The sequence below is a fragment of the Gilbertella persicaria genome, assembly GCF_025201335.1.
Source record: "Gilbertella persicaria strain CBS 190.32 chromosome Unknown B0P05scaffold_40, whole genome shotgun sequence".
Taxonomy (NCBI): domain Eukaryota; kingdom Fungi; phylum Mucoromycota; class Mucoromycetes; order Mucorales; family Choanephoraceae; genus Gilbertella; species Gilbertella persicaria.
Genome location: NW_026252001.1, coordinates 16,075 through 41,382, shown reverse-complemented (window position 1 = coordinate 41,382; position 25,308 = coordinate 16,075). Strand labels below are relative to the sequence as shown.

Sequence of the window (25,308 nt, the reverse complement as noted above, 5' to 3'; positions counted from 1 at the left end):
ACTCTTTCGTAGATCTGATATATAGATATTACAGTTTAACAAGCGCTTCAGTCTTTCATTTCCAAATCTGTTTTCCACCATTCTATTGCGCATTAGAATTTCTATCAATTGGTAACATACCTGTGAAGAGAGATTTTAGTTTAATTATATGTAGAGTTTGGCTCCATATGATATGCTTGTTCGTGATGGTAAATGACCTTTGATTCCTGATGTTCCTACTAATATGGGCCCAAATCTAAATCTGCTTATATTACCAGAATCCTTTGGAATAAGGCTTTTAGATGAGTATTTATTGATGCTGCTATGTCTTCCATTGTGGCAAGAACCCTGCTGTTTAGAGAAAATAAATTATTTCTTCAGAGAAAAAGCTATAGTTTTAGTGTTTGGAGGTGACAAACTTGTATTTTTTTTTTGTGAGCACAGTGCCATCCGAGTATTAAATCATGTTTCTCAAGTACAATGTCTATTTAAAAACTATTTTTGTAGTACTTTTTGGTTTTGAAGGTTTATTGAGTCTCTCTATAGCTGTATCTTGATCAAACATGGCTCTTTCGCTTAATTATCAAAGTGATGACCATAGGACCTCCTCACAAGGCGGTTCAACGTTGGATTCTAGCCATAATCCAAGCAATCAACTATTCTCTTATCAATCTTTTAAAGATGCACTTAAAGCTCAAAAATGACACATCTTTGAAGTGTCACCAAATGTTGAGAATGGTAGTTTTAAACCTCTCAACGCCTATTCAACCTTTGTGGAAGCTAAAGAACGAAACTCAATTGTAATCGACTGCGCCCAATTTTTGGGCATGGAATTTAAAGACAAGCCTTTACTCAAAATATTGCGCGAACAATTTCCCAAATGCCTTGGCCTCAAACCTAGAGTAATTGGCAAGAACAAAAGAAAGGCTATAGAGCTTGGTTTCTCGACTGAAAACGCATGTAGAGACGCTCTCCTTAAAGAATTTGTAGTGAATGGAAAGAAAATTGAACTGAACAAGACCCTTGACCATTCTGCAATGGTAATCAACATTGGTATATCTGAAATTCCCCTCATGGAAGAAGAAGTATTGAAGACAGCATTGATCAATACCTTTGAACGCTTTGGCGACATTTTGAACATTGGTATCTCCAAGTGCGCTGACTCCGATTGGTTCACCGGTCGCGGTTTTGCTACACTCAATAGGGATAAATTAAAAGAAGCAACGTATGCAGCTGAGCTCACTCCCCAAGTGAAACTTGTAGGTTTCCCAGGAGTATTACTGAACATCGTTTGGTCTCAAATGAAACCTATTTGCACTGACTGCCATACAGACGAGCACATCAAGTTTGACTGCCCCAAGAGAATGAGAAAGCTATGCTTCCGCTGCAAGAGTCCTAACCATCTGCAAGCTAAATGCCCTACGGCACCTTGGAATCGTGAACCTAAAGCAAACAAACAAGCAGGAATATTCAAAATTGGAAAGTCTGTACCTGAAGAGGAGTCAAGTATGACATCTGACTTTATAACCACCAACGCTGCAGGAACTAGACGGGAAATCAACTTGCTCGATTTACTCAAGAATGATACAAAGCCACAGGCAGTAGAAAGTGAAACGACTATTATGGAAGAAGCAGTAGACTTGGAGAACAGAAATGTAATAATGAGTAGATGTACTAGCGAACCAAGCCAGCCTATGAAGGAAGCCGTTCCCACCAAGTCAGTCTCTACACCAAGAAGTTCCAGAAGTCAACAAACCAAAAAGCTAGACGATATCATCACTCTCAGACACTCAGTCAGTTTGACTAGTAAAGAGAAAAGTAAACTAGACAGGACAATCAAGCGTAACTTGGAAGACGCTCTCTCTCCTAAAACAAGAGAATCTTTGACTCCAAATACTAAAAGACTCAGCAAAAACATAGAAAGTGAAACTGTCACTCAAACGTCTTCTCCTTCTCCTGAAAATGGTGGGGAGAAAATGAATGAGCCGGACTAATAATTGGTTCTTTAAAAAAAAAAAAAAAAAAAGAAGTAAAAATTAAAGACACTACAACATAAGCAATAAAGAAAATCTTCAATTGGATGCAGAAATCTTATCTCAAAAGTAAAAGGATGATGCATTCTGAAATGGAAAATTATGGCCAAATCTTCACTCAAAAAGGAAGAAAAACGCAATCGATTACGCTATGGTGAGAGTTTATTCTTTTTTGAAAGTAGCAGTCAGACTAGTTAGGTAGTAACTGACTGAATCAGTCAGATTGCCTTTCTCATGAATCGGGATTACTTTTGCGACTCGTTAACAGTGAGGCATGTATGGCCAACACCAGTACAGATCAAAATATGAGAAATCAGGGGTCCATTAAATCCTGTGATATATATACAGAAATTAAATCTAGAGACATAAAAAGATTATAGTAATAGCCGTAGATGTCAGGAACTTCTTACAAATGTAATGGATTTACAAAAAAATATACATGCATTTCCAGGCTCCGATGACATTTATGCCGACTTACAAGTATGCCACTTGTCTATTTAAAAAAATAAATACCACTACTTCAAAATAAACAAAAATATTTTCTGTAGTAATGAAAAATAAAAAAAAGTAGAGAATTTTAATTTTTTTGTTTTAAGTTAATAAAAAGAAGCCAATTTTTTAATTTTTTAGTTTCAAATAAACAAACGAGTCTACCGGGTGATGATTTTACTGTTTTAGTTTGAAAAAGGGATTACAGCGTGGTAGATTCGTTCTTTAATTCAAGACTAAAAAATTAAAAAGCAAGCTCTTTTTATAAATTTTAAGCATAAAATCAGAATTTGCTTACTTTTCTTTATTTTTTGTCATTGCAGAAAATATTTTTGATTTATTCTAGAACAGTGGTTTCTGTTTTAAAATGATAGTTTCTATTATTTCTCAAAAAATATTTTTTTGAGTACGCAAATGGCATATTTGTAATTTCGGCATACCTGTTAATATTTTTATCATTTTTGAAAATGCTTTTTTTTTTTTTTTTTTTTTTTTTTTTTTTTTTTTGGGGTAAGTCCACCACACTGATCATCAAGATCGGAAGTGTACGAGTCTTTCCATAATTTTTATTCATCGCTCTAGCTACCTTTTCTACGGAGCCATCACTACAGCGTAGGCGATGGAGGAAATCTTCCATCAAAATGGAAAAAATTCTTCTGATGGAAGAAAAATGCAATCACCAACGCTATAGTGTATGGTTGCTATGGCTCTCTATGGCTACTACGTTTTCTATATTCTGCTTGAAATTGGGCTCACAAGTCAAGTTTACCCTCCCTTGAATTTTTTTTGTAGTTGGATTTTATTTACAATATTATTGATTAGTCACACATTGCAGAGAGGTGGGACGTCGAAAAACAGGAGTAAAGAAAGACGAAGTAAAGATCATACAATGACCAGGGCTATTTTAGCAAGGGGTGATTTTTTGTAGCTAAGGCTACCTGGTAAATTGTATCTGAAATGATACAAGAATGTTCAAAAGCAACCTGGTTGAGAATCAGGTTCCAATAGGATTTCCAGATATTCCATTGAGCTATCGCAACGATGGATACAAGCTTGGAGCGGTTCGTAATGGCAGGAGGAAAGGCTTGAAGAGTGAGGACCTTATGGAGGGAGGACGGAGTAAAGTATACCAGAGGGTAGTAGCAGTTCAGTATTTCCAACCAAACACTCCACTTGGTAGAGCAGTGGGCTATGAAATGATCATACGATTCCGGTTGTGATTTGCACAACCGACAGACAGGAATAGAGACAGTATCAATCTTGAAAAGTTCGGACGCAGTGGGCAGTTTCTTGTGAAGCACACGATACCACAATGTTCACCCTCCCTTGAATAAATTGTAGCAAACTTTTTTTTTAAAGATTTTTATTATTGCTCCGCGTAAAGTTACCCTAATGGCACTCAATAGGCGGGCACAATTCATACTGAATTATATTATACAATTATGCTGAAAGCAAACTAAGCAGAATAAATAAAAGATATGCCACTGTTATTAGTGGAAAAAAAATACGAGAAGAATTACAGTCTTGTGTGTACTTGCTTTTCATCTGCAAGCAGTTGTAAAGCAGTACGTGTTTGTTGTAGAGTGGAGTAGGCATCAAAAGCTACGTTGTCCATGACAAATCTCCAGTGTGCTTTCCAAACTTGTGATACGGCTGTAATGATAATATCAACAACGGTTAAATTTTTTTTTGTGAGTAATCTATTCTAGTGAAGTTTAGTGTAACCAGTGCTTGAATAACATCTTCGACAGTGGTTGTAGGCCAAAGAAATTCGAAGATGAGATTGTTTCAAAAAAAAAACCTCTTTGGTGGGCAATAGAACAGGAGGTGTTGTTCACTTTCCAGATGAATTGAGCAAATGGTACAAAGAGGTGAGGGGAACTTCTCAGGAAGTATATAATGCAGAAGTTGTCTTGTGGGTAGTTTGGAAACCAGGAATCGGTATATCATATTACGAGCAACTGGCAGCAGAGACCAGCTCCAGAAATCAGTCCAAAAGCTACTAGAGATAGCTCGTAGGCGCTCTGGAGCAGATGTAGCACTCTGGCAAGTTAACCGAAACTCCTTTGTCGATACCTGGGTGATTGATCCAGTCAGGGTCACAAGTTGGAAAGAGTTGACAAATGGAACAAAAGATAAAGGTGGTGAGGACGGCAAAGTAGGCAATACCTCTACAGTAGGAGGTTGGCAGTGTTTGACAAAGAAAGGAAAGAATTGGTACTTGTTACTTTCTAGACCTCGGGTAATCTGAAAGTAGAATTTTTGGAGCTCTTGCGGAATATGATCCGGATGCTTCCAATGGATTAGCTTAAGATCGTGGTTGAAAAGTATAAATGTTTGAACTGGGATAAATTGAATCCTTTTCGGCAATGATGGAAGTCGTGGTCTTAAAGATTGTAAGACGACCTTCATCGGCAAACTAAGACATGCTTGGTGAGCTAGTGTCATCTGGTCAAAATCTCGAGGCAAGCGATCTATTGAGGCATAAAATAGATCAATTGTTGAAATACGTTTACCGCACCCAAAGTGAGAGGTTCTATTGTGTCTAGCCAAAGGAAAGAGCAAAGGAATAGCTACCTCATAATATCCGGAGATATTTTGGATATGTCTTGTGAGTATACGATGCCAGTGTGCGTTGATAGAGCGATTCAACAGAGGAAAGACCCAGCGACTATAAAGCGCGTCTCTTTGCGATAACGGATCAAGGACCCCTACATCACCATCTTCTTTCGGTAGAGTCCAAGTTGGCCAAGCAATTTTCGGAAATATTTTGGAGTTTAGGAACTGCTGTGCTAAAGACCGGATTCGAGAAATCTCAGTCTTCGTGAACGGCGTTACCCGAAGAAGATACCAACATTTGGATAATATTAAGGTGTTAAATACCGTGGCCCGGCCTAGTACTGACAAGGAACGGGCAGAATGTATCAAGCAGGCAGATTTCATCTTTGCCAAAAATGTTTCAAAATAATTTTGTCTTTGTGCAAATGACTGGATTAATGGAAAACCCAAGTACACAATAGGTTGTGCATCCATGGAAGACTGAATGCGCTGTATCTGTAGTGGTAGCAGATACTTATGCCAAAATAGCCAGGGGTTTGTACCAGATAAAGATAGAGCTTCAATTTTGTTAAAGTTGATTTTTGCATTTGATGCGCTACAATACGTTGATATATGTCTTTGCAGTATTGCAAGATCATTCGGATCATGTATAAATACTAAAGCATCATCTGCGTAGCAAAGAATTTTAGTTTCTATAGGAGCAGAGGAGGAAGAGTCAGGCCTTGGTGTTTGTTGTCGAAACTGATATCCTTTGAACCCCCCCCACTTGTATAATCGAGCGTAGAAATAGATCAAATGTCAAGTTATACAAAACTGGTGATAGTGGATCGCCTTGTTTTAATCCTCTTCGTTTCTTGATTTCTTTGGTAAAGAACTCATTAACATTGATTTTGATCTTGTTTTTTGAGAGCAATTTGTGTATTGTATCGGCAATCACTTCCGGGAAACCGTAGCCTATCAGCACTCTTTTAAGATATGTGAGGTGTACCCGATCGTATGCTTTCTCTTGATCAAGTAAAAGCGCTAAATCATGGTCACTACTTCTGCCGTTAGTCGTATCTTGCTGTACTCTGGCTTGTGCGTCTTCCATAATGGTTTGGACTATCAATCCATTTTCTGCAATAAATCGCCCTGGTATGAAGCCCAGTTGAAATTGAGTAATCAATTGTGGAGCAATCATCATTATACGGCGGTTTAGTATCCTTGTAAAGATTTTATAGTCCGTGTTAGCCAGTGTGATTGGTCTATAGTTCTTCATGTCGTATAGATTGCCTTTCTTAGGTAGTAACACCATCAATGATTCATTCCATGACATTGGAAGACTACCAGCTAAACTATCATTATATACATCCGTAATCAATGTGTGAAGACTAGGATGTTTCATGATAAGATTCAAAATTTCATATGGAAGACCATCAGTGCCAGGGCTACTTTGTCTTGGAGTTCGTTTGGATTCTTCAAATATTTCATTCATAGAAATACTCAGCATCATGGTGTCTCTTTGACTATCATTCAATTTCACATTGTCAGGAATTTTAGCAATCAATCTGTTCATAGCATGGTAATTGGGAGGGCCCGGAGTATATAAGTTAGAATAGAATTGTTGTACTATTTTCTCTTTAGCCTCTTGATCTCCACAAAGTTCACCACTGACAGGATCTCGTAGATCACCTACTGATTTTTGATGTGTTCGTACTTTGATCAACCTGTTTAGAAAGCCTGGAGACTTCTCGCCTTTTTCTCTCCAACGCTTTCCCGCTCTCAGAGCGTCTATTTCAGCAGCTTCCTCTTGCAAAGCTCCCAATTGTTTCTCTACTATGGGTAGTGTCCAATCCACTATACCACGATGTTTCTGATGCCGAAGGATTTTGTTACGTTTACGTTGTAACCGTTTAATCTGTTTGTTTCTCCAATTGACTGTCTCCAATTGAAATGATTTGGTAAACAGTTTGACTTCAGCTTTAATCCAGTCCCAATTTCTCTGAGCAGTGTAATGTTTTCTCTGATTCTGGAGTTGCAGAACTAGTGTATTCAAGAAAGCAGCTAATTGCTGTCTAAACTCTTTCTTTTTCGCTAAGTTTGGATTTGCCTTCCATGCACCTGGGCCTCTAGTGCTTGTAGCGAATTACAAAGAAAAAATAATATCAGAATATGTAATCAATTTGAACTTCGATAACAATTATGCCGACATGACAAGTATGTCATTTGTGTACTCAAAAAAAAAATTAGAAAAAATAAAAACCACTGCTTTAAAATAAATGCGAAATATTTTCTGTAATGGCAAGAAGTAGAAAATAGGAGAATTTCTGATTTTCCTGTTCTAAATTAATAAAAAAAGCATGATTTTCAATTTTTCTGTTTAAATTAATAAACGAGTCTACCGGATGATAATTTCACTGTTTTGATTTAAGAAAGAGATTACTGCCTGGTAGATTTGTTTTTATTTTAAAACAGAAAAATTGGGAAACAAGCTTTTTTTTTTAATTTTGAACAGAAAAATTAGAAAATTTTACTTTTTTTTTTTAAATTTTGAACAGAAAAATTAGAAAATTTTACTTTTTTATTCTTTGCACTGCAAAAAATATTTTTGATTTAATTTAGAAACCTAGTTTTTATTTATTTCTAAAAGATATTTTTTTAGTACACAAATGGCATACTTGTAATTTCGGCATAACTGCTAATATTTCTGCTATTCTGAAAATGCTTTTTCTTTTTCTTTTTTCTGACCCAAGCATAAATTTTAGTGTTCAAAACCTCTTTCTAAAGATTGTAATAGCTCTACAAAAAAAGCAGCTAGAGAGAAAAAAAAAGCATGGAAAGACTTGTATACCTCAGGCCTTCGTTGTCAGTGTGATGGACTTACCTAAAAAAAAAAAAAAGAAAAAAAAACATTTTCAAACATCATAAAAATATTAGCAGTTATGCCGAAATTACAAGTATGCCATTTGTGTACTAAAAAAAATATCTTTTAGAAATAAATAAAAACTAGGTTTCTAAATTAAATCAAAAATATTTTTTGCAGTGCAAAGAATAAAAAAGTAAAATTTTCTAATTTTTCTGCTCAAAATTAAAAAAAAAAAAGCTTGTTTTTCAATTTTTCTGTTTCAAAATAAAAAACAAGTCTACCGACCATTAATCTCTTCTTTTAAACTAAAACAGTAAAGCTATCATCCGGTAGGCTCGTTTATTAATTTAAACAGAAAAATTGAAAATCATTAATTTAGAACAGGAAAATATGAAATCTTCTGCTTTTTTATTTTTCTGTCATTACAAAAAATATTTTTGTTTTGCTTTACAGTGTTTTTTTTTAAATACACAAGTGGCATATTTGTAAGTCGGTATGAATGTTAACGGACTTTTCTTTTTTTTCTTATTTTTTTTTCTTTCTTTTTTTTCGAATTTTCTGTTTTGGGTACCTAAGCCCCGAAACAGCACCTTCAACTAACAAAACACAACAAAAACAACAAAAACAACATAAACGACATAGTCGACAGACCTCCAGTAGAACCTTCTTCTGTACCACTACAACCGACATCGCTTTCAGTTTCGCCACCACTCGTAGACGTAACATCTGACGCACCTGTAACTATTTCACTCAGTCCAACTCTACCTCCCCCAAGGAAACGACTTCGATCAAATTCATTAGACCACGAATATAACTTCGTTATGAGTACTCCTACTATCAAGAAGACCACCCCACGTGCGAAGCGTGTTGAACCTTACAGCAAACTGGCGGCATTTAGCCAAGACAACGAAGGGCTTCGTCAAGAGCTCCAAGGCACTCGCTCTGCTTTAGCGGAGACGCAAAAGGCTTTGGCAGAAGCTTATCAACAAATTGCCGCCTTGCAGTCCGCCGCCAACAGTCAGTCAGACTTGCCTCTGACTCAACCAGAGGCAATTCAAAATACAGATCATGATATGGCAATGCCTACTGATTTCCCTCCCTTGGCTAAGGGAATTGAAGCATTTCAATATGCTCATGCTTACAAACCTTCTGGGGGAGCGTGTCACTTTTGCTACAATAGCAAGACGTGCGCCCACTCGTCCTTCAAAACGCCTCTCTCCTCGTCAAGTGGCTAGCGTGGCCAGACAATTCATACCTGTGTCCACTGATTAAGGGTTCCAATACCTTTATCTCCCATGCAGACGAAAGCTCCCTATCAGAGACATGCGTCGACAATTTGTCCGCCTCGGACTTGATCGTGGAAGAGTCTTGTATATTCACTATCCTGATCGAAATGTCGTCGCCATCCTCGTACACAACGAGTACGCCTCCGCTGCCTCTGCTGTCTTTGAAAAGCATAATATTAAGCCTCTCCATGACTTTGATCCACTCGATCCAACAGTAATCCGAAACCCAGCTTTTGCTGAGGCTTCTGAGGAAGAGCGCAGACAAGAAGCATGTCATATCAACTCTACCAGAGCTCTATCCACGCTGCAGTACATCCGAACACCTGTCAATGTAGCGGTTGCTAGATCCTTTGCTAAAAAGAATTGGATTACCGAAGAACAACTCCGTGCCTTCCTCCCTCAGACCCAGCCAAAGTCTCCATTACATGAACAAGACCAAACAGACAATGATGTTCCAGCATTTATTTTCTCTCGCCCAACACCTGAGAAGATAACTGACGACTCAGAAATGCAAATTGATCAAACAAGTAGTTCTGAACCTCTCGCTGAAAGTGAAGCGAATTTGCAACAATAAATATTTCGACTTCAAGCACAACCCAATCTCGTAAGTTCCCCTCACATTCATTTACTGACCTTTCTATATGTTCCCTTAATTTCCGAAGTTTAACAAAACCATCACAACCAGAAGTTAGCAGCAGCTTTATTCGATACTTGAAAACTAAACAACTAGACATCCTATACTCCAAGAAACACATGCCAGCAACATTACTATACAACAACAACTCGACTTCCTTTTCAAACCGACTTTCTCCATATGGACTCAGCACTGTGGATAATTAGCAACAATCCTAATATCCAAATCACACCATACTTGATTACCATAGACCAAAGGGTCATCATATGTAATATTACACACGCTTCTAACCTTTTTCCTCCATTCCTTTTAGCCAACATTTATGCTCCAGCGACAAAACGCCTAAGACAGTTCTTTTACAACGATCTGATGACTATGCAACCATTTTCAGATTTCTTTGATCCCCTCTCCAGTCCTTTACCATCAGAGGATGGCGATACATCCACACCTTCCCTCATCATTGTAGGCGACTTCAACTACGACTTTCACTCATATTCTACCCGCAACCTTCCTGCCAAAGAGTCTCCTGTCAATTCATCCAGCATTCTTTCTCAATGGAAATGGCACTATTTGCTATCCACCTACTTTACAGAATGCACTCATGCGCTTCAACACGATCAACGAATTCCCACCTTTCGTCGTGGAGAGTCGGATACATCCACCATTGACTACATATTTGCTTCACCTTTCTTTGCTGACAACATTCTTTCTCATGACATTGAGTTTCTCTCTCCAAGATGGACCGATCATGCTCTTCTCTCAGCTACTTTCCGCTTTGCACAAAACAAACAAGGTCGAGGTCTGTGGCGTGCTCACCCTAGTCTGGCCAAGAACTCTTACTTCATCAAAGCCTTGAATTCTGCATTGGATGATTATCATTCAATGATAGAAACCTTTTCTGAAGAGTCATGCCCCACAACACAACAACAATGGGATGTGATCAAACAGATCACAAAAACTATTGCAAAAAAGATTGGCAAACAACAAGCAGCATGGAGAGTTCGTCTGATGAAGCGTCTTCAACGCAAGCGCAACAAGTATTTCAAAGAATACGGTACAGCTCGCATTCCTCATCCACTCCTTTCAAACGTTGAAAAGAAAATTGCAATGGTACAAGAGGACTATGTCAACAATTTTGCTCTTCGTGCTGGTCGACACTGGAGAGAAAATGGTGAAACTTCAGCAGGTTACCTCAAGAGAACTATTGAATCCAAATCAGCTAAGAAATCCATGCCGCCACTCATTCATCCCATCATCGGCAACCTCTGTCAATCGACCGAAGAAATGGAAGATGCGGTCTCAGCTTTTTACGGTCAGCTTTACTGCCCTGACCAGGTAAGTATGAAACATATTGCAGATCTCACTAGCATAATTCCTTCTAGTGACAGCATTCCAGATGTAATGCATAATCGATTATGTGCTCCCATCACCCTACAAGAACTTCAAGAAGGTGCGGCTAGAACCCCAAGTCAAAGCAGTCCTGGTATAGATGGGTTACCGTACGAACTACTTTCCATTTTATTGCAGCATCCACTTACAGGCGCTTTGGCCGTAAAGGTATACAATGATGCACTCACCTCCTCTAGATTTCCAAAGTCTTGGTTACAAACTTGTATGATTCTACTACCAAAAAAGGGCAATCTCTCTTCGCTAACAAACTGGCGACCCATTTCACTCATTAACGCAGATGCCAAAACTTTCACTCGATTAATCAATGCTCGACTTATGCCTTACCTCAACAAATATATTTCATCACACCAACCCGGATTTATGCCTGGTAGATTCATCGCAGAAAATGGTCAGATCCTACAATCGATACAAGCTATTGTACACCATGTTAATTCCAACTCTATTGCCCTTCTTCTCGACCAAGAGAAAGCTTATGATAGGGTTCATCCTACTTATTTGACTCAAGTTATGCATGCATTTAACATACCCCATACTTTCATTGAATCCATCACATCTCTTTTCTTCTCTACTGACATTAGTTTCAATATCAATGGTCATATCTCTTCCACAACAGTCCAACAACATAGAGGTCTCCGACAAGGAGATCCACTCAGTCCTTTATTATTCAACATTGCTTTCGACCCATTCCTTCGTTCTATTCAACAAAATCCTAATATTCAAGGTTTTAACTTTCAACTAGAAACCAAAAACCATCATCCGCCATCCTCCGTATCACCAAATGACCTCTCACTTTCCTTTCAACAACTACTAGACAATCCCTTATCTCCACCCTTCTCAGCACCACCTGTCAAAGTTCTCGCCTATGCCGATGATACACTCGTTTTGCTTCATAATCACCAAGACCTTCTATGCCTTCAACAATTAATTCACAATTACATGCTAGCCTCCAATGCTAAACTCAACTTCAACAAAACTACAGCCATTTCGCTGTCAGGTAAACCTAATCCAAGATGGAAGTACTTTTTAGTTTCACAGAACATTACAACTTGGCATGACAACACCTCGCCCGAAGCAGTTATTTATCTTGGTTATCCAATTTACTCCAGTCCCCATCAACGAAACTCACATATCGACAAATTATTCCGAACCATCCAGCAAGCATGTCTCATACACAGCACTAGAAATTTATCTGTTAGAGGCAGAGCTACTGTCCTCAATTCACTCATTCTATCACGACTATGGCATGTACTTCGCCTGCTTCCTCTCAACAAAACACAACAAAACACATTGCAACGCCTCATCATTTCCTTCATCAACAGTCGCCGCTTTAGTACCATTCCTTTCTCAACACTCATTTTACCTCGTTCTCAAGGTGGACTTAGCGTCATTGATCCTCATCTACAACAGAGAGCTCTTCAATGGCGATGGGTCTACCCTTTATTAGTTCCTCACTCTTTTGCTATTTCTTTACCTTCGCTTCCTTATCTCCAATTTACCCTCTCTTTCTTCCTTTGTTCCCCACAATACCCTACTTACCACTGGCCTTTGTTATTCCCCTTTATACGAAAAAAGCTTTCTATTGACATTCCTTACTTCAACCGTATTTTCTTAGCTATAGATTATCTACCCCACAACTTCTCCAATTGTCATGTCCCCCTTCACGTTTGCCTTCGCATTCCACTTCCTGAACTTCTACATTCTATCTATCCTTCTCCACCTCCATCCAACCCTCCTATTTCTAAAAATGAATACTTCAAACACAATCCCAGTATGCTAGCCTTAACAGGTAATCACATTTTTGTTTTTGATTCTTCTAGTGAATGCCTTCGGTTTCGCTCTCGGCAAGAAGTCCCTCGTTTTGAATCGGCCACCTACCGCGCTTTACTACACTTTCGTCAAAAAAAGCTCTTCTTCAATCCCTTTGTCCTGTCACTCTTTTCTCCTGCTCCTCGTGTTTCTTCCTTTTCTATTCTTCCTTCAACCTCTCATATTAGTCCCACTGATTTACAGACATTCATTTCAGCCCTTACATACTCTCAATTCCCCATTACATCTTCCACTCATTCTTATCGTAAATTATGCCATAGCTCCTCCCCTCCTATACCGCCTGATCCCCGCCTATCGCCTAACTGGAAACGCTTTTGGTCTCTCAAGATCCCTCTCCCTGCTCGCAATGTCCTCTACAGGATGCTTCACAACAAAGTCAACAACCGTTTTCACCTACATCGTCTTATGCCCCATACAGTTCCTAATAACTTTTGTATCCACTGTCCTCAAATCTCATTACTTCCATTGATACCCTTGATCACTTTTATTTCCTCTGCCCTACCAAGTATGATGTTTGGTCTCATGTCTTCTCCAAGTACATCAATCCCAACATCCGTGCACCTTCGGTCAATCTCCTACGTCAAGTCCTCCTCCTTCGGGTTGTTATCCCTCGTGTTTCTCTCCTCCATTTTCCTTCCTTAAGTACCTTCCAAATCTTTGCATGCACTGCTCTAGCCCTCTGGCAAGCTCACTGGCAATCTGTTTTTTCTGAAAACCCATTCCTCTCCAAAACTATAACCAAGACAGTTTTCCGCTTAGCAAATAAGCTGCATGATGAATCCCGCCTTGATTATGAACCGTAAATTCTCTCCTCCGCTTTCCTTTCCAGTTCCTCTCTCACTACTCATGATGTTCTCTCCATTTCAAGTATCTATCAAGCTCTCTTAAACTCTTATTCTTTTCTCAATTTCTTCTACCATAGGCTCATTTCCCTTTCCTTAGTCTAGTTCTTATAATACCACAGTCTTTTCTTCCACTCTTTTGACGTCTGAAGGACTTAAAATAAAATTGGAGCAAGTCTCCCTTACAAAAAAAAAAGTTTTGGTCATTTTTTACAAATCGCTTTTTTCTGTCCAAATCAACTTCAAAAGTACCATTTATGTTAGTAGACATGGTTTGTAGGTATGTAAAGCATTTATGCGTGTATGGAAAGGCTTTTCAATAGCTTTATATTGTCTAGTTTCCATGCCTATTTTTATTTGACGTAGACTGATGTGCTTTCTGGAATTGTATTTTGAGTCATCAAACCGACCAATCCGACTCTGCAAATATCACTTTTAAGTGTGTTAAACTAGTTGAATGCACTCTATATTTCAATTCTCTCATACACTGTCATAAAGACTGCTGTAACTCAGGCCATAACAGACAGAACAGTATTCTTCATGATGATCATTATCCAAAATCACTACTTGTCCATTTCTAATTTAAGACAAAGATCTTTTTTAGACAACAAAATGGTAACTTAACAAAAGAAAGCAATGCTTCATTCTTTTCTTTAGAATAAAAAGGACTTGTTGGTGAGCTCTAAATTATTATTCTCATCAGGATAGCTTTTATTATTATCGCCTCAAGTCTGTTGGTTTCATTCTAATTGTTTTCTAATGGCAAAAAAGTCAATTTAGGAAATAAATTAAGAAAAAAAAAAGAACTATGGGTTTGCTTCATCCCATCACAGTTCAGTCTCTTCCTATCCTTAAGCTGATAAAACCAGCAATTCCAGCCATAACAGCACCTATGCGCAAAATAACACCAATGGCATCCGCGGATTCTTCACTACTTTCTAAAATACGAAACAAGATACTGCTGAAAAAGGTCACCAAGAATTGAGGCAGCACAATATACATGTTATGAATGCCTAGTAATACGCCTGCTGCTGGTGGATGATCCGTAGACTCTTGTGTCGTTGTACTTCCTTCTTCTTCATGGTTAGATGGGGTTTGATCGGGATATTTTATACCTAACATTTCAATCTCTTCTTCTTCTTCTTCGTCTATAGCGACAGGATGATAGATGGCGGGTTCTGTGCCCACCATACCTACTAAACTTGTTCTTGAAGCCATCATACTGACATGATAGTTGAATTCTGCTGACTCCTGTCCTCCCTTGAACGCCCTTGACTCTTGTTCTGAAATGTATTCACCCAGTAACGAAAAGGGCGCCCACATAGAAATAGCCCAACTGATACCACACAATCCAATGACCACAGCAGCAGCTGTCACATCGGTCACCAGTAAAGTCGATAGCATACAGATACAGAAAACAAACTGACTGATAGTCCATGCTCTTGGTAATGTCAAAAACGAGAGCTTGATAGAGTTCAAACAGGACAGCCTGAGTTCTTTACCGCCCCACCATGGTATTGTATAGGGTTCTGTATCATGCCGTCGAGAAGGCATGACGATCAATGGTAACACAAACGAAGAAGACAGAGACACAAGTGAGTATACCAAGAAAGCAAAAGATCCCGCTCTTGTTGCTTGGCCCACTGAATCATGCACGATGCCTGTATCTGGATTGGATGCTGTATAGATTTCAGCCACCCAGGTCGTAGAATAGAACAAAAATGGAAACCATCCAATCCAAGCAAAAAACTGAACATTACATATGCGTTGAATGGGCTTAGGTAGATGCCAAATGTGACGAAATATATCTGAAAACAAAGCAAAAGGAGACTGATTGCTTTTGGATCTACAGAGAGTAAATAAGTAAGTAAGTAGCGACCTTAAAGTGATGTTGTGTTTACCTATTGGTATCCAATACTTTTTCTTTGACAGCATAACATGTCACAGCATCACATCCTAGTAAAACAAACGTAGCAAATACACAAAGTACTTTTAGCTGCGTATTGCCAAAGAAAGGAAACACTTTGACAAGGTTTGCATATCCCATGAAATAGCCAGCTACATTACCCAGCCCAACCATACGACCAGCCCATGCTGTACCATCTTCTTGTCGAGAAGGTGGTAATGAATCAACAATCAATGCTCTACAAGAGGCTTGTACTTTGATGCCATGTCAATGGTTCCTGCTTAAATGCAATCACTTACCGCAATTCACACTGAAATCCAAAATATAGATCGAAGTAATAGCAACAATGATAGACACTGTTTTAAACTAATATAGAAAGAGAGAGAGTCAAGACATGTTCTTCTTTTGGTCTACTTACTGCTTCTTCTCCTTCTTCTTGTCGTGTAAAGAACCAAGTGATTTCCCTTGTCCATCCAATCACCAATAAACTCAATACAACCACAATACTTCCTCCTAACAAAAATGGACGTCGTCTACCCCATTTTGATCGACACCCATCAGAAATAACACCCACCACTGGTTGCATAACTAAACCTATACCCCTTTTGAATAAAAGCATGTTCCCCCTTTTTATTCTTTAATTACCTGATAATGGACCTGCAATCCATACAAGTGACATGTATGATTTTGATAAACCCAAAGAAAGTAAATAAGGTGTGCCTATTCTCAATATTACCATTTTTGTCTTTTTTTTTTTAAAAAAAAAAAACTCTGTTTGTATCTTTACCATAGGCCATTTCTACAGTCCCTAAAAAGAAAGGATGAGGATGAGATCAAATAGATTTCTCTCTTTTTTATTTTATCTTACAAGTAAATTGAAGTCTATTAGGTTACAATGTAAATATGAGTGATGCATGAATTTAAATCTATTTCTTACCCAGCTAAACACAAAGTTAAAAAGATAACTTGAAGCGTGTTATTAGGTCCTCTAATCAAAGACGCTTGTTGAGAAGTAGAGGGTAAAATGGGTTCTTCTTGCTCATCTTGGTATACATTACTTGGTGGGTCAAACAAATGACGCTCGTCATAGGTATCATTGATGTGTGCCATAGAAAATAAACAATTAAGAAAAAAACGAAAAATAAAAAAAAGTAGCGTTGAAACCTATTATGTTTGTTGGTTATGACGTCGTGATCAGTTTATTATTATTATGACGATCAAATCATGCCAAATCCTTCTGCATTACTGATACTTGTCAAGAGTCTTTCTTTTAGCTTTTCTTTACTGCTATATTCGCATAATAACAATACGTTATAACATGTATGGGACGTAGGCAATCTAATAAAGTCAATGAATATCGTAGATATATATATATATATGTTATTTACCTGTCTGAATCACCACCATTTTTAGCAATTACAAACTGAAGTTTACTGAGTCCTCCTATAGGTGACTAAACCCAGCATTATTGTTTTTTATATTATTATAGTCTATACTTTACCCTATCTGAACCAGTAGCAAAAAACAAAAGCTTCTTTTTCTCTTCATAACTAAACGAATGAACAATTTCCCAAAAATACCTAGCCAAACATAAATACATGACTCAAGATATATTTACACATACTTTATAATATCAGATTCTCTTGTCCAACCACCGTCATAAACAGTAGAAGCTTCTAGAGCATCAAAATCCAAGTCAGAACTACCACAGATCAACTGTTCTACTTCTTCAGGTCGAAATATCTTGATGGCACTATCTTGACACACTAACTGAAATCCTTCTTTAAAGGCATTGAACTGTTTATCAATCGCATGCGTCAATACAAATTGAGCATAGAGATCAACAAATTCTGCCTTGTTTTGGTTGGACAGTTGAATACTGGATCCAAATGGCTTTAAATCGCATGTATAGACATGACCAAAGGATTGTACATCCACTTGGAAATGACGATCATATTCGGATTCAATGTCACCTTCAAAGGCCAATAAACGCTCTAATCCTCTACCAAGACTCTACAAAATTAACCAAGCCCATCATCACAATAACTACTTACTGGATCCAATTGTTTTAGGTCAGGCAGTCCAATCTCGACATGCATCAGTTTCTTATACAAAGCTAGAGGAAAATGAAGGTCCAGAATGACACTGTTATAGACAGCTAGTCCAATCAATAGACCCATAAGTTTGTATTCTCGAATGTTAATCTCGTCCAGAACAGGATTGGGTGTAAACCAACAGAGTCTTGATTCTTCATTGAATGTAAACATGCCATATTTGGGATCAAACACTTCTCGTACAATTAACTGAAAAAACTCTTTTTGAACACCTCCTTCATCTACACCTTCTTCACCCACAAACTGGACTCGAAGTTGTTTCTTTAAATCATGAATTGACTTTTCTTCTAACTATAAGGGGGACCATGTCAGTTCATGTTGTCCATCATTGAGGGGGGGTTACCTGAAGTAATGTATCTGATATAATATGATCGCGACGTATTTCAAGTACAAGATAAGGACTATTCACACCTAATAGTTACCCTTCAGTCCATGTATCATCCTTTTTTTTTCTTTACCTTGAAATAATGCTCTGAAAAATGCATCTTGTAATTCATGTCTCATTTGAAATACACTTTCCACTTTAAGGACATCTGCTTTCACAGCTGGATTCAACATGAATGGATAATCACAGAATGAGAAACTAACAAAATCACTCAGTTCCAGCAATACAAGCAACGCGTCATTTACCCTTTCTTGTCTTTGAAATTAGGAAAATCTTCTTTGATTTCTAGTTGATCATTAACAGCCTCATTATAAAACTCAGTATAAGATACATACTTCTTGTGCTCATTCAGTCGATCTATCAGAAATGAGTCCAATGTACCCCCATGCACAACTTACACAAGATGGCGATGCATTTTGTAGCATCAATTAAGGCAGTGTCTGAATTGGGATGACCACTCAAAGCTAATCGTTTACTCACAAATTGTTGAAAGATGTCCAATATGGCTTTAAATTGTTGTTGTTCTGTTGTGTATGGATAGCAAGGTTCAATCAGATAGTGAAAGAATTGATCTTGATCTTGTTCATTCAGACTGGCTAACATATCACAGATATCAGACATGAAGCAAACATCAAAGTCATCCAAAGGACACTAACATCATAAGTTTCAGCATAGAACTCAATGATAGTCTACCTGAAATAAGATCAATAGGATGTTCATTTGGCTTAATGCTATAGGTTCTTTTTTGTTTCGAACAAGTCCATTCAAGGTTCTCTTGGCATGTTCTTTAACAGTCATCATAATCAAGCTTGGACACTAGGATGCATAAGAGAAAGATCATTATTTTTTTGATTACCTCTTGCAATAGTTCAAATGCTTCTTTTGTTTGTGTCTTGTCAATAGGACACAATGAATGCTTCTATCATCTCATCAGTATCATTCCGTTTTTACTGATTTTACTTTTAAGAAACTCTGATTAATCAAGTCCAAATGACCAAACACGCGTGCTAGTTTTTCTACTAGTTTTGTCCACTCATTTAGTAATTCAGCTTCTCTTTTCAAACTTTTGATTAAATTCAAGTCAAGGTGTTCTGTATCTACTTGAGTACATATACATATAGTGTATACTTTGAACATTACCTAGTGTGTTCATCGTCTTTAAGGAGAGAGAGAAAAAGCAAGAATAACTCAGCTCAACACGTCCATTATTTTTTTTTCTTTCTCCCTTTTTTTTATTTATGTCTCGTATTGACGCTTATTTTAGCAAAAGAAAGTCAAGAGCCAATACACACCTTGAGAGCAATGGAGGTCGTGTAGTCCAAGCTCCTGAACCTGTATATGACCTTGTTAAAAAGCCATCTGACACTACTCAAAAGACAGTCAAGAAGAACAGTATCTTGTACTATCTTTCCAAGCAGGCAGAACAACCTGTCCTTTGTCAAATTCGATCCAATATTCCATTGACGGATATTTGGCATACTGTTCTTGAAGAGTTTGATGCTCCGCTTCCATTGTCTGATACCATTCTAAGCCGAAAGAGACTTGCTCAAGAAGACTATGGTCGAGTAAGTCACATTGTATAAATGATAACTCATTGATCAACCTATACCGTAGAATGTGCGTATCCGTACACAAGCGGATGTATTCACATTATGCATGGAAGACTATGCAACAGAAGACAAGGAAGACCTTTCACGACCTATTCGTACAAGACATTCATTCGAAGCCACTCATTTATATTTATTAGCTGTAACAAACGAATTTTCAAGTGTATGGCAATAAAAAAAAAAAAAATAACAATTAAGCATATTCTAATGCCAAAACAAACTCATTTCCCCAAGGAATGTGGAATCCTGGGATCGTCTTTTCAAAGCAAACAAAAGGAAGACCCATATCTGCCACAAACAATTCACCCGTCACATTTCTAGAAGTGCAGCCAGTGTAAGGAGCACCAAGACATAATGTCCATTTAGGATGGATATGGATATCAGACGCAAGACCATCATTTGGATTGACACCACTTGGGAATTCAATGCTCAAGATGGGAGCCTTGTTCTGATTGGCCCAGTTCATTTGCTTTTTGATAGCAGGTGTGATCTTTAACATGTCAGAACCGAGTAAGGCATCCACAATGATATCCACAGGTGTAGTGTATGGGTCAGGCAATTCTAACACAATAAGCCGAGTGTCTCCATCAAGGTACTTACCTTCCATGGCGTACAGAATACGCGCGCCAGAGAATTTAGCCAGTTGTTTGGATTGTGCCACCGAGGCACCACAATAGACATCTTCTGTCATACTGATCATCACTTGACAACCACGATTGGCTAAATGACGCGCTGCAGCAATCCCAAATTCACCCATCGACGTAGGCCCTGCCAAAATAACCACCACAGGAGCCGCATTATGATTATCGGGCTGAATGCGACGATGACCCCCAATGGCCTTGAGGACCATCATGCTGATCCCAAAGGCACCATTCTCGACTAACTGAGTCTGTGTGAGTCCTGTTTCTCTTGCCATCGATTTTGCAATGTCCATTTGGTTTGAATTGACAGCAGGAATGGGTATGCCACCCGACACAGTCAAGATACGTGTCTTGGGTGGTGTATGGCTTTGTTTGACACGAGGAGGAATAAGCGAAGTAGGAATCGATGGCTTAAGAGGCTCCAGTGATTCTACTTTGCTAGTAGGTTTTTTGGGCTTGGTCTTTTTGTCTTGTTTCTTGACAGAACCGTTTTTGCCTTTTTCAAAATCGGAATAGTCTTCAAACACAACCACTTCTTTGACAGATCGGTTGGTTTTCTTGCCTCCAAAAAGGGGTTGTGTGCGAGGAGGTGGAGAAGATGTGACCTAGAAAACAAATGAGAACACAAATAAAGGTTAAGAGAATGGCTTACACTGATAATAGCAGGATCTTGAAATGATTGTTGTTGTTGTTGAAATAATAAAGAAGGATCCAATGGTTTTAAAGTAGGTTGAGATTGAAACAATTGTTGCACCATAGGATGGTGACTTCTTTGCAATGGTGAATTCAGGTGGGATTGACTACTGAACATCACAGCAGGATCCATGGATGATAGCTGATGATCAGGTGATGATACAATAGCAGGGTCCCTGGGAAGTAAAGGACTTGCTTGTGGAGGATATTGGTGATAAATAATGGCAGGATCAGCATGCATAGGAAATGAAGATGCTGCTGTTAGTTGTGGTGGTGGTGTTGGTAGTACAGTTTCCTTTTCTTTGGTATCATTTAATTCAAGTACTTCCAAATCTTTAATGGTAGTTGTATCAATAGACATCAACGCTTCTTTTTTATCTTGAGAACCTTCCCTATGGGCTTATTGAATTGGATAAATAAAATAATATGCTTTCTTTAAGTTACCGTTTTTTAACAAAAGGTGTCCTTGTGGGTCTTTGCCATTGATATAACCCTTGATAATATCCTTATTACGAAGTATGATTTTTACATAAACACCTTGATATCTATCCATTTGTCTATAATACGCGTTTATAAGAAAAAAAGAAAAAAAAAAGAGAGAAATGTTTGTGACGGACATAGATTGATTGGCTGTCATTCAAACGGATATCAGCAGGACAGGAATGAAATCGTTTTTTGTACTCTTTTATGTCTCTTTTCGACGACTTTCTCGAGTCAACTAACCCAAAGGACACTGTAGAATCACGTCCTCAAATCAACACCAAGGTAAGATACAGTATCTAGTCTAAACTAACATAGAACCAGAGAGATACAGGCTATGTCACCACACTCAACACACAGGACGACCCTTTATTCTGTTTACAATATGTTCAATTTCAGTTACCAGCAAACCTTGTTTCGATGATGGTCGAGAATAACATATTGGCTGCTGTATTGGATAATTTTCGTATTTTGCGTATTGATCTCGATCATCCACTTGATGTTGATGGTAATGATGAGCAACTATTCATACAGTCACTGATTGTTTTGTTTAGTGGTGGATATCAGTCGAAAGAATACATCCAGCCAAGTCAGTCAACTCTTTCTTGACCCTACAGGACGACATATCATTGTGACAACAGACAATGGCGACAACTACTATCTTTTTCATACCTGGAGACGTACCAAAGAACTCACGAAACTCAAACAAAAGATCATTTGTGTTGCATGGAACAAATACGCGCATGCCAACCACACACGGGAAATCTTGATTGGCACACAGGAGGGTACTGTATTCGAAACATGGTTGGAACCCAAAGACGAATTCTTTCGAAAAGAAGAAAAGTATCTTGTTCAAGTATTTCAGGCACCTATGCCCATCACTGGTATTCATGTCGAACGATTCCCCACCAACAAAAAAAAATACCTTGTGATGATATCGACATCCACTCGTCTCTACCATTGTGTAGGATCTACTTGGATCGAAGAAGAAGAAGACAAAGCCACATTTGAGCGAATGTTGGCAGAGTATCAACAGAATCCTGAATTTCAAGAATTACCAAGTAATCAAGAGGACAGCAAGATTGTCTTTTTCAATCGATTTCCAGAATTACAATTGACCGGTGTACCACAGACATTTGTGTGGTTGACAGGTGCTGGTATTTTCCATGGTTATTTGGATTTCACTGAGAAAAACAACCGTCTGATGGACAGTGCTCGTCTATTGCCGTTTCCACCCACTCGTTATGATGAGGATAATGATTGTTTGATAGCAGATACACCTATTTCGATATTAGTGACTGAGTTTCATTTTATCTTGCTGTATCCATCCTTTGTGCGTGCCTTGTGTCGATTGAACCAAAAGATGGTCTATGAAGAACCGATTGTTCTAAACCAAGGCGAAGTCGTACAAGACATGGTTGTTGATAATATCAAAAGAACCTATTGGATCTATACAACCCATGCCATGTACGAACTTGTGATAAAAGATGAAGATAGAGATGTGTGGAAACTGTATTTACAACAAAAAGAGTATGCGACAGCACTCCAGTACTGTAAAGAACCATCTCAGCGCACCCAAGTCTATACAGCACAGGCCCATGATGATTTTGAACAAGGCAGATATATGCAGAGTGCAAAATACTATGCCAAAAGTTCGGTTTCGTTTGAACAAGTCACACTCAAGTTTACTCAAAAGAAAGAGAGGGATGCATTACGGTTCTTTTTGCTCAGTCGACTTGAGCAACTGGGTCCTAATGACCGTACACAAAAGACATTGATTGCCACATGGCTAGTGGAACTTTATCTGTCTAAAATGAACCAATTGGAAGACATGGCAGCCTCTGTTCATGTCAATACAGCACATCGCTCTTTTCGTTTGAAAGAAGACCAACATAACTTGAAAGATGAATTTCGTACTTTTCTAGAGACGTATGGGACTCATCTCCATACCCCTACTACTTACCAGCTCATCTCAAGTCATGGCTATGGTTCAGAATGGCTATATTATGCGTATTTGATAGGGGATCATGAAAAAGTAATCGATCATTGGATCTCTCAAGACAATTGGGATAAAGTCATGGAAACACTGCATGACAGAGTAAGTAACAAAAGACACACATAGGTTACTCATAGAGAAATAGAATGAATTGATTTATAAATTCAGTATACCTTTAATTGAACATTTGCCTGAAAGAACAGTCAATATGTGGATCAGCCATCCCAAGTTAAACCCAAGATACCTTATCCCAGCCATTTTACACTATCATCACACTCATCGAAACAACAGAGTGTCTGAGGCAAGTCATCAATAATTCACACTGTTTTTTTATCTTAACTCTCCTCCCTCCTTTAGAATCAAGCCATTCGTTATCTTTCTTATGTGGTCTCTGTCTTTAAAAATACAGATCCTATTGTTCACGACTTTCTGCTTACTTTATATGCAACACAACCCACATCTGATGAAACAGCCTTATTGACCTTTTTAAAGAATGAGGTAAACAAGAACCTATCAATTCTCTCTGTTTGACAAAAAAGGGGGTGCGGGGCTATAGGGTCGAGATATGCATTATAAACTAGACTATGCTTTAAGAATCTGTAGTCAACATCATCGTACCCAGAGTTGTGTTCATATCTATAGTCAAATGGGATTGTATGAAGAAGCTGTTGATTTGGCTCTTAAAGTAAGTATCTATCATTGAACTCAACTTAACCTAGTCTATAGCATCGCAACTTGGATCTTGCTCGAACCAATGCAGATAAACCCGAAGACGAGGACGGATTACGTAAGCGTCTATGGATCAGTATAGCTAAATACGTAATTCAAGATAACAAAGATATCAAATCGTAAGTAGATTCAAACCCACTTTCTTATTACTTATCGGATTCTATAGGGCTATGCAGTTTTTAAAGAAATGCGACTTGTTAAAGATGGAAGACATTTTACCTTTTTTCCCTGATTTCGTACTGATAGATGACTTTAAAGACGAGATATGTTCAGCATTAGACGAATATAATATTGGGATTGAAGAATTAAAAGCTGAGATGGACAATGCTACTTCCAGTGCTGAACACATTCGCCTGGATGTTCGCAAACTGAAGAAAAGGTAACATACCATCCTTTGGACAATCAGACTGAATATGCTCTAGATTTGCTATTGTAGAAGAAGACCAGACATGTTGTCTATGTGAATATCCACTCTTGACACGACAATTCTATGTGTTTCCATGCAACCACCAATACCATGCTGATTGTCTAGGAAACAGAATCACAAAATACTTACCTACACGACAAATACGAAGATTGGCTGATATTCAAGAACAGCTTTCGCATGAATACAAAGCAGCACGTACTATACAGACGCTTGAAGATGAAAAAGCACTGACAGAGCGTATTGAACACTTGCGTATTCAGTTAGATGATACTATTGCTAATCAATGTGTCTTTTGTGGTGATGTCATGATCCAATCCATTACGACACCCTTCTATGACAAGATGGAAGCTGATAGTTGGGCTATTTGATGTATTTGTTTATTTTTAATGAAGCATTGCATGAATTTCATCTGTCAGACAAAAAAAA

General features: G+C 38.2%; 6 protein-coding genes across 6 annotated transcripts; 3 read left to right on the top strand and 3 right to left on the bottom strand.

Moving 5' to 3' along the window:
- Positions 1–731: 731 nt before the first annotated feature.
- B0P05DRAFT_460085 (uncharacterized protein) lies at positions 732–1,427 on the top strand (the record flags this gene model as incomplete). Its single annotated transcript, XM_051573997.1, has 1 exon — positions 732–1,427. A coding segment is annotated over one exon (696 nt), but the record flags the coding sequence as incomplete, so codon positions are not given.
- A 13,145-nt stretch (positions 1,428–14,572) lies between these two features.
- B0P05DRAFT_554349 (major facilitator superfamily domain-containing protein) lies at positions 14,573–16,934 on the bottom strand. The gene is made up of 10 exons (XM_051579667.1): positions 16,869–16,934; positions 16,748–16,811; positions 16,679–16,692; positions 16,598–16,618; positions 16,456–16,530; positions 16,229–16,404; positions 16,110–16,176; positions 15,806–16,064; positions 15,020–15,750; positions 14,573–14,977 (listed from the first exon to the last, which is right to left on the bottom strand). Exons 1-10 carry the CDS (start codon positions 16,918–16,920, stop codon positions 14,739–14,741), a joined length of 1,698 nt encoding a protein of 565 aa, XP_051431867.1. The 5' UTR covers positions 16,921–16,934; the 3' UTR covers positions 14,573–14,738.
- Positions 16,935–17,027: 93 nt separating this feature from the next.
- B0P05DRAFT_476221 (uncharacterized protein) lies at positions 17,028–18,912 on the bottom strand (the record flags this gene model as incomplete). Its single annotated transcript, XM_051574890.1, has 9 exons — positions 17,028–17,148; positions 17,199–17,263; positions 17,312–17,390; positions 17,435–17,823; positions 17,865–18,215; positions 18,268–18,335; positions 18,383–18,507; positions 18,555–18,666; positions 18,708–18,912. 9 exons carry the CDS (start codon positions 18,910–18,912, stop codon positions 17,028–17,030), a joined length of 1,515 nt encoding a protein of 504 aa, XP_051431866.1.
- A 635-nt stretch (positions 18,913–19,547) lies between these two features.
- Positions 19,548–20,091, top strand: B0P05DRAFT_589994 (uncharacterized protein; the record flags this gene model as incomplete). Its single annotated transcript, XM_051582770.1, has 3 exons — positions 19,548–19,874; positions 19,924–20,014; positions 20,057–20,091. The coding sequence occupies 3 exons, from the start codon at positions 19,548–19,550 to the stop codon at positions 20,089–20,091; spliced, it is 453 nt and encodes a 150-aa protein (XP_051431865.1).
- Positions 20,087–21,227, bottom strand: B0P05DRAFT_554305 (YjeF N-terminal domain-containing protein). The gene is made up of 2 exons (XM_051579666.1): positions 21,210–21,227; positions 20,087–21,162 (listed from the first exon to the last, which is right to left on the bottom strand). The coding sequence occupies exon 2, from the start codon at positions 20,848–20,850 to the stop codon at positions 20,110–20,112; it is 741 nt and encodes a 246-aa protein (XP_051431864.1). The 5' UTR covers positions 20,851–21,162; positions 21,210–21,227; the 3' UTR covers positions 20,087–20,109.
- A 714-nt stretch (positions 21,228–21,941) lies between these two features.
- On the top strand, positions 21,942–25,307 carry B0P05DRAFT_554299 (vacuolar protein sorting protein 18). The gene is made up of 9 exons (XM_051579665.1): positions 21,942–22,015; positions 22,055–22,238; positions 22,285–23,828; positions 23,872–24,027; positions 24,084–24,224; positions 24,283–24,411; positions 24,453–24,574; positions 24,622–24,834; positions 24,878–25,307. Exons 2-9 carry the CDS (start codon positions 22,151–22,153, stop codon positions 25,248–25,250), a joined length of 2,766 nt encoding a protein of 921 aa, XP_051431863.1. The 5' UTR covers positions 21,942–22,015; positions 22,055–22,150; the 3' UTR covers positions 25,251–25,307.
- The last annotated feature ends 1 nt before the right edge of the window (position 25,308 follows it).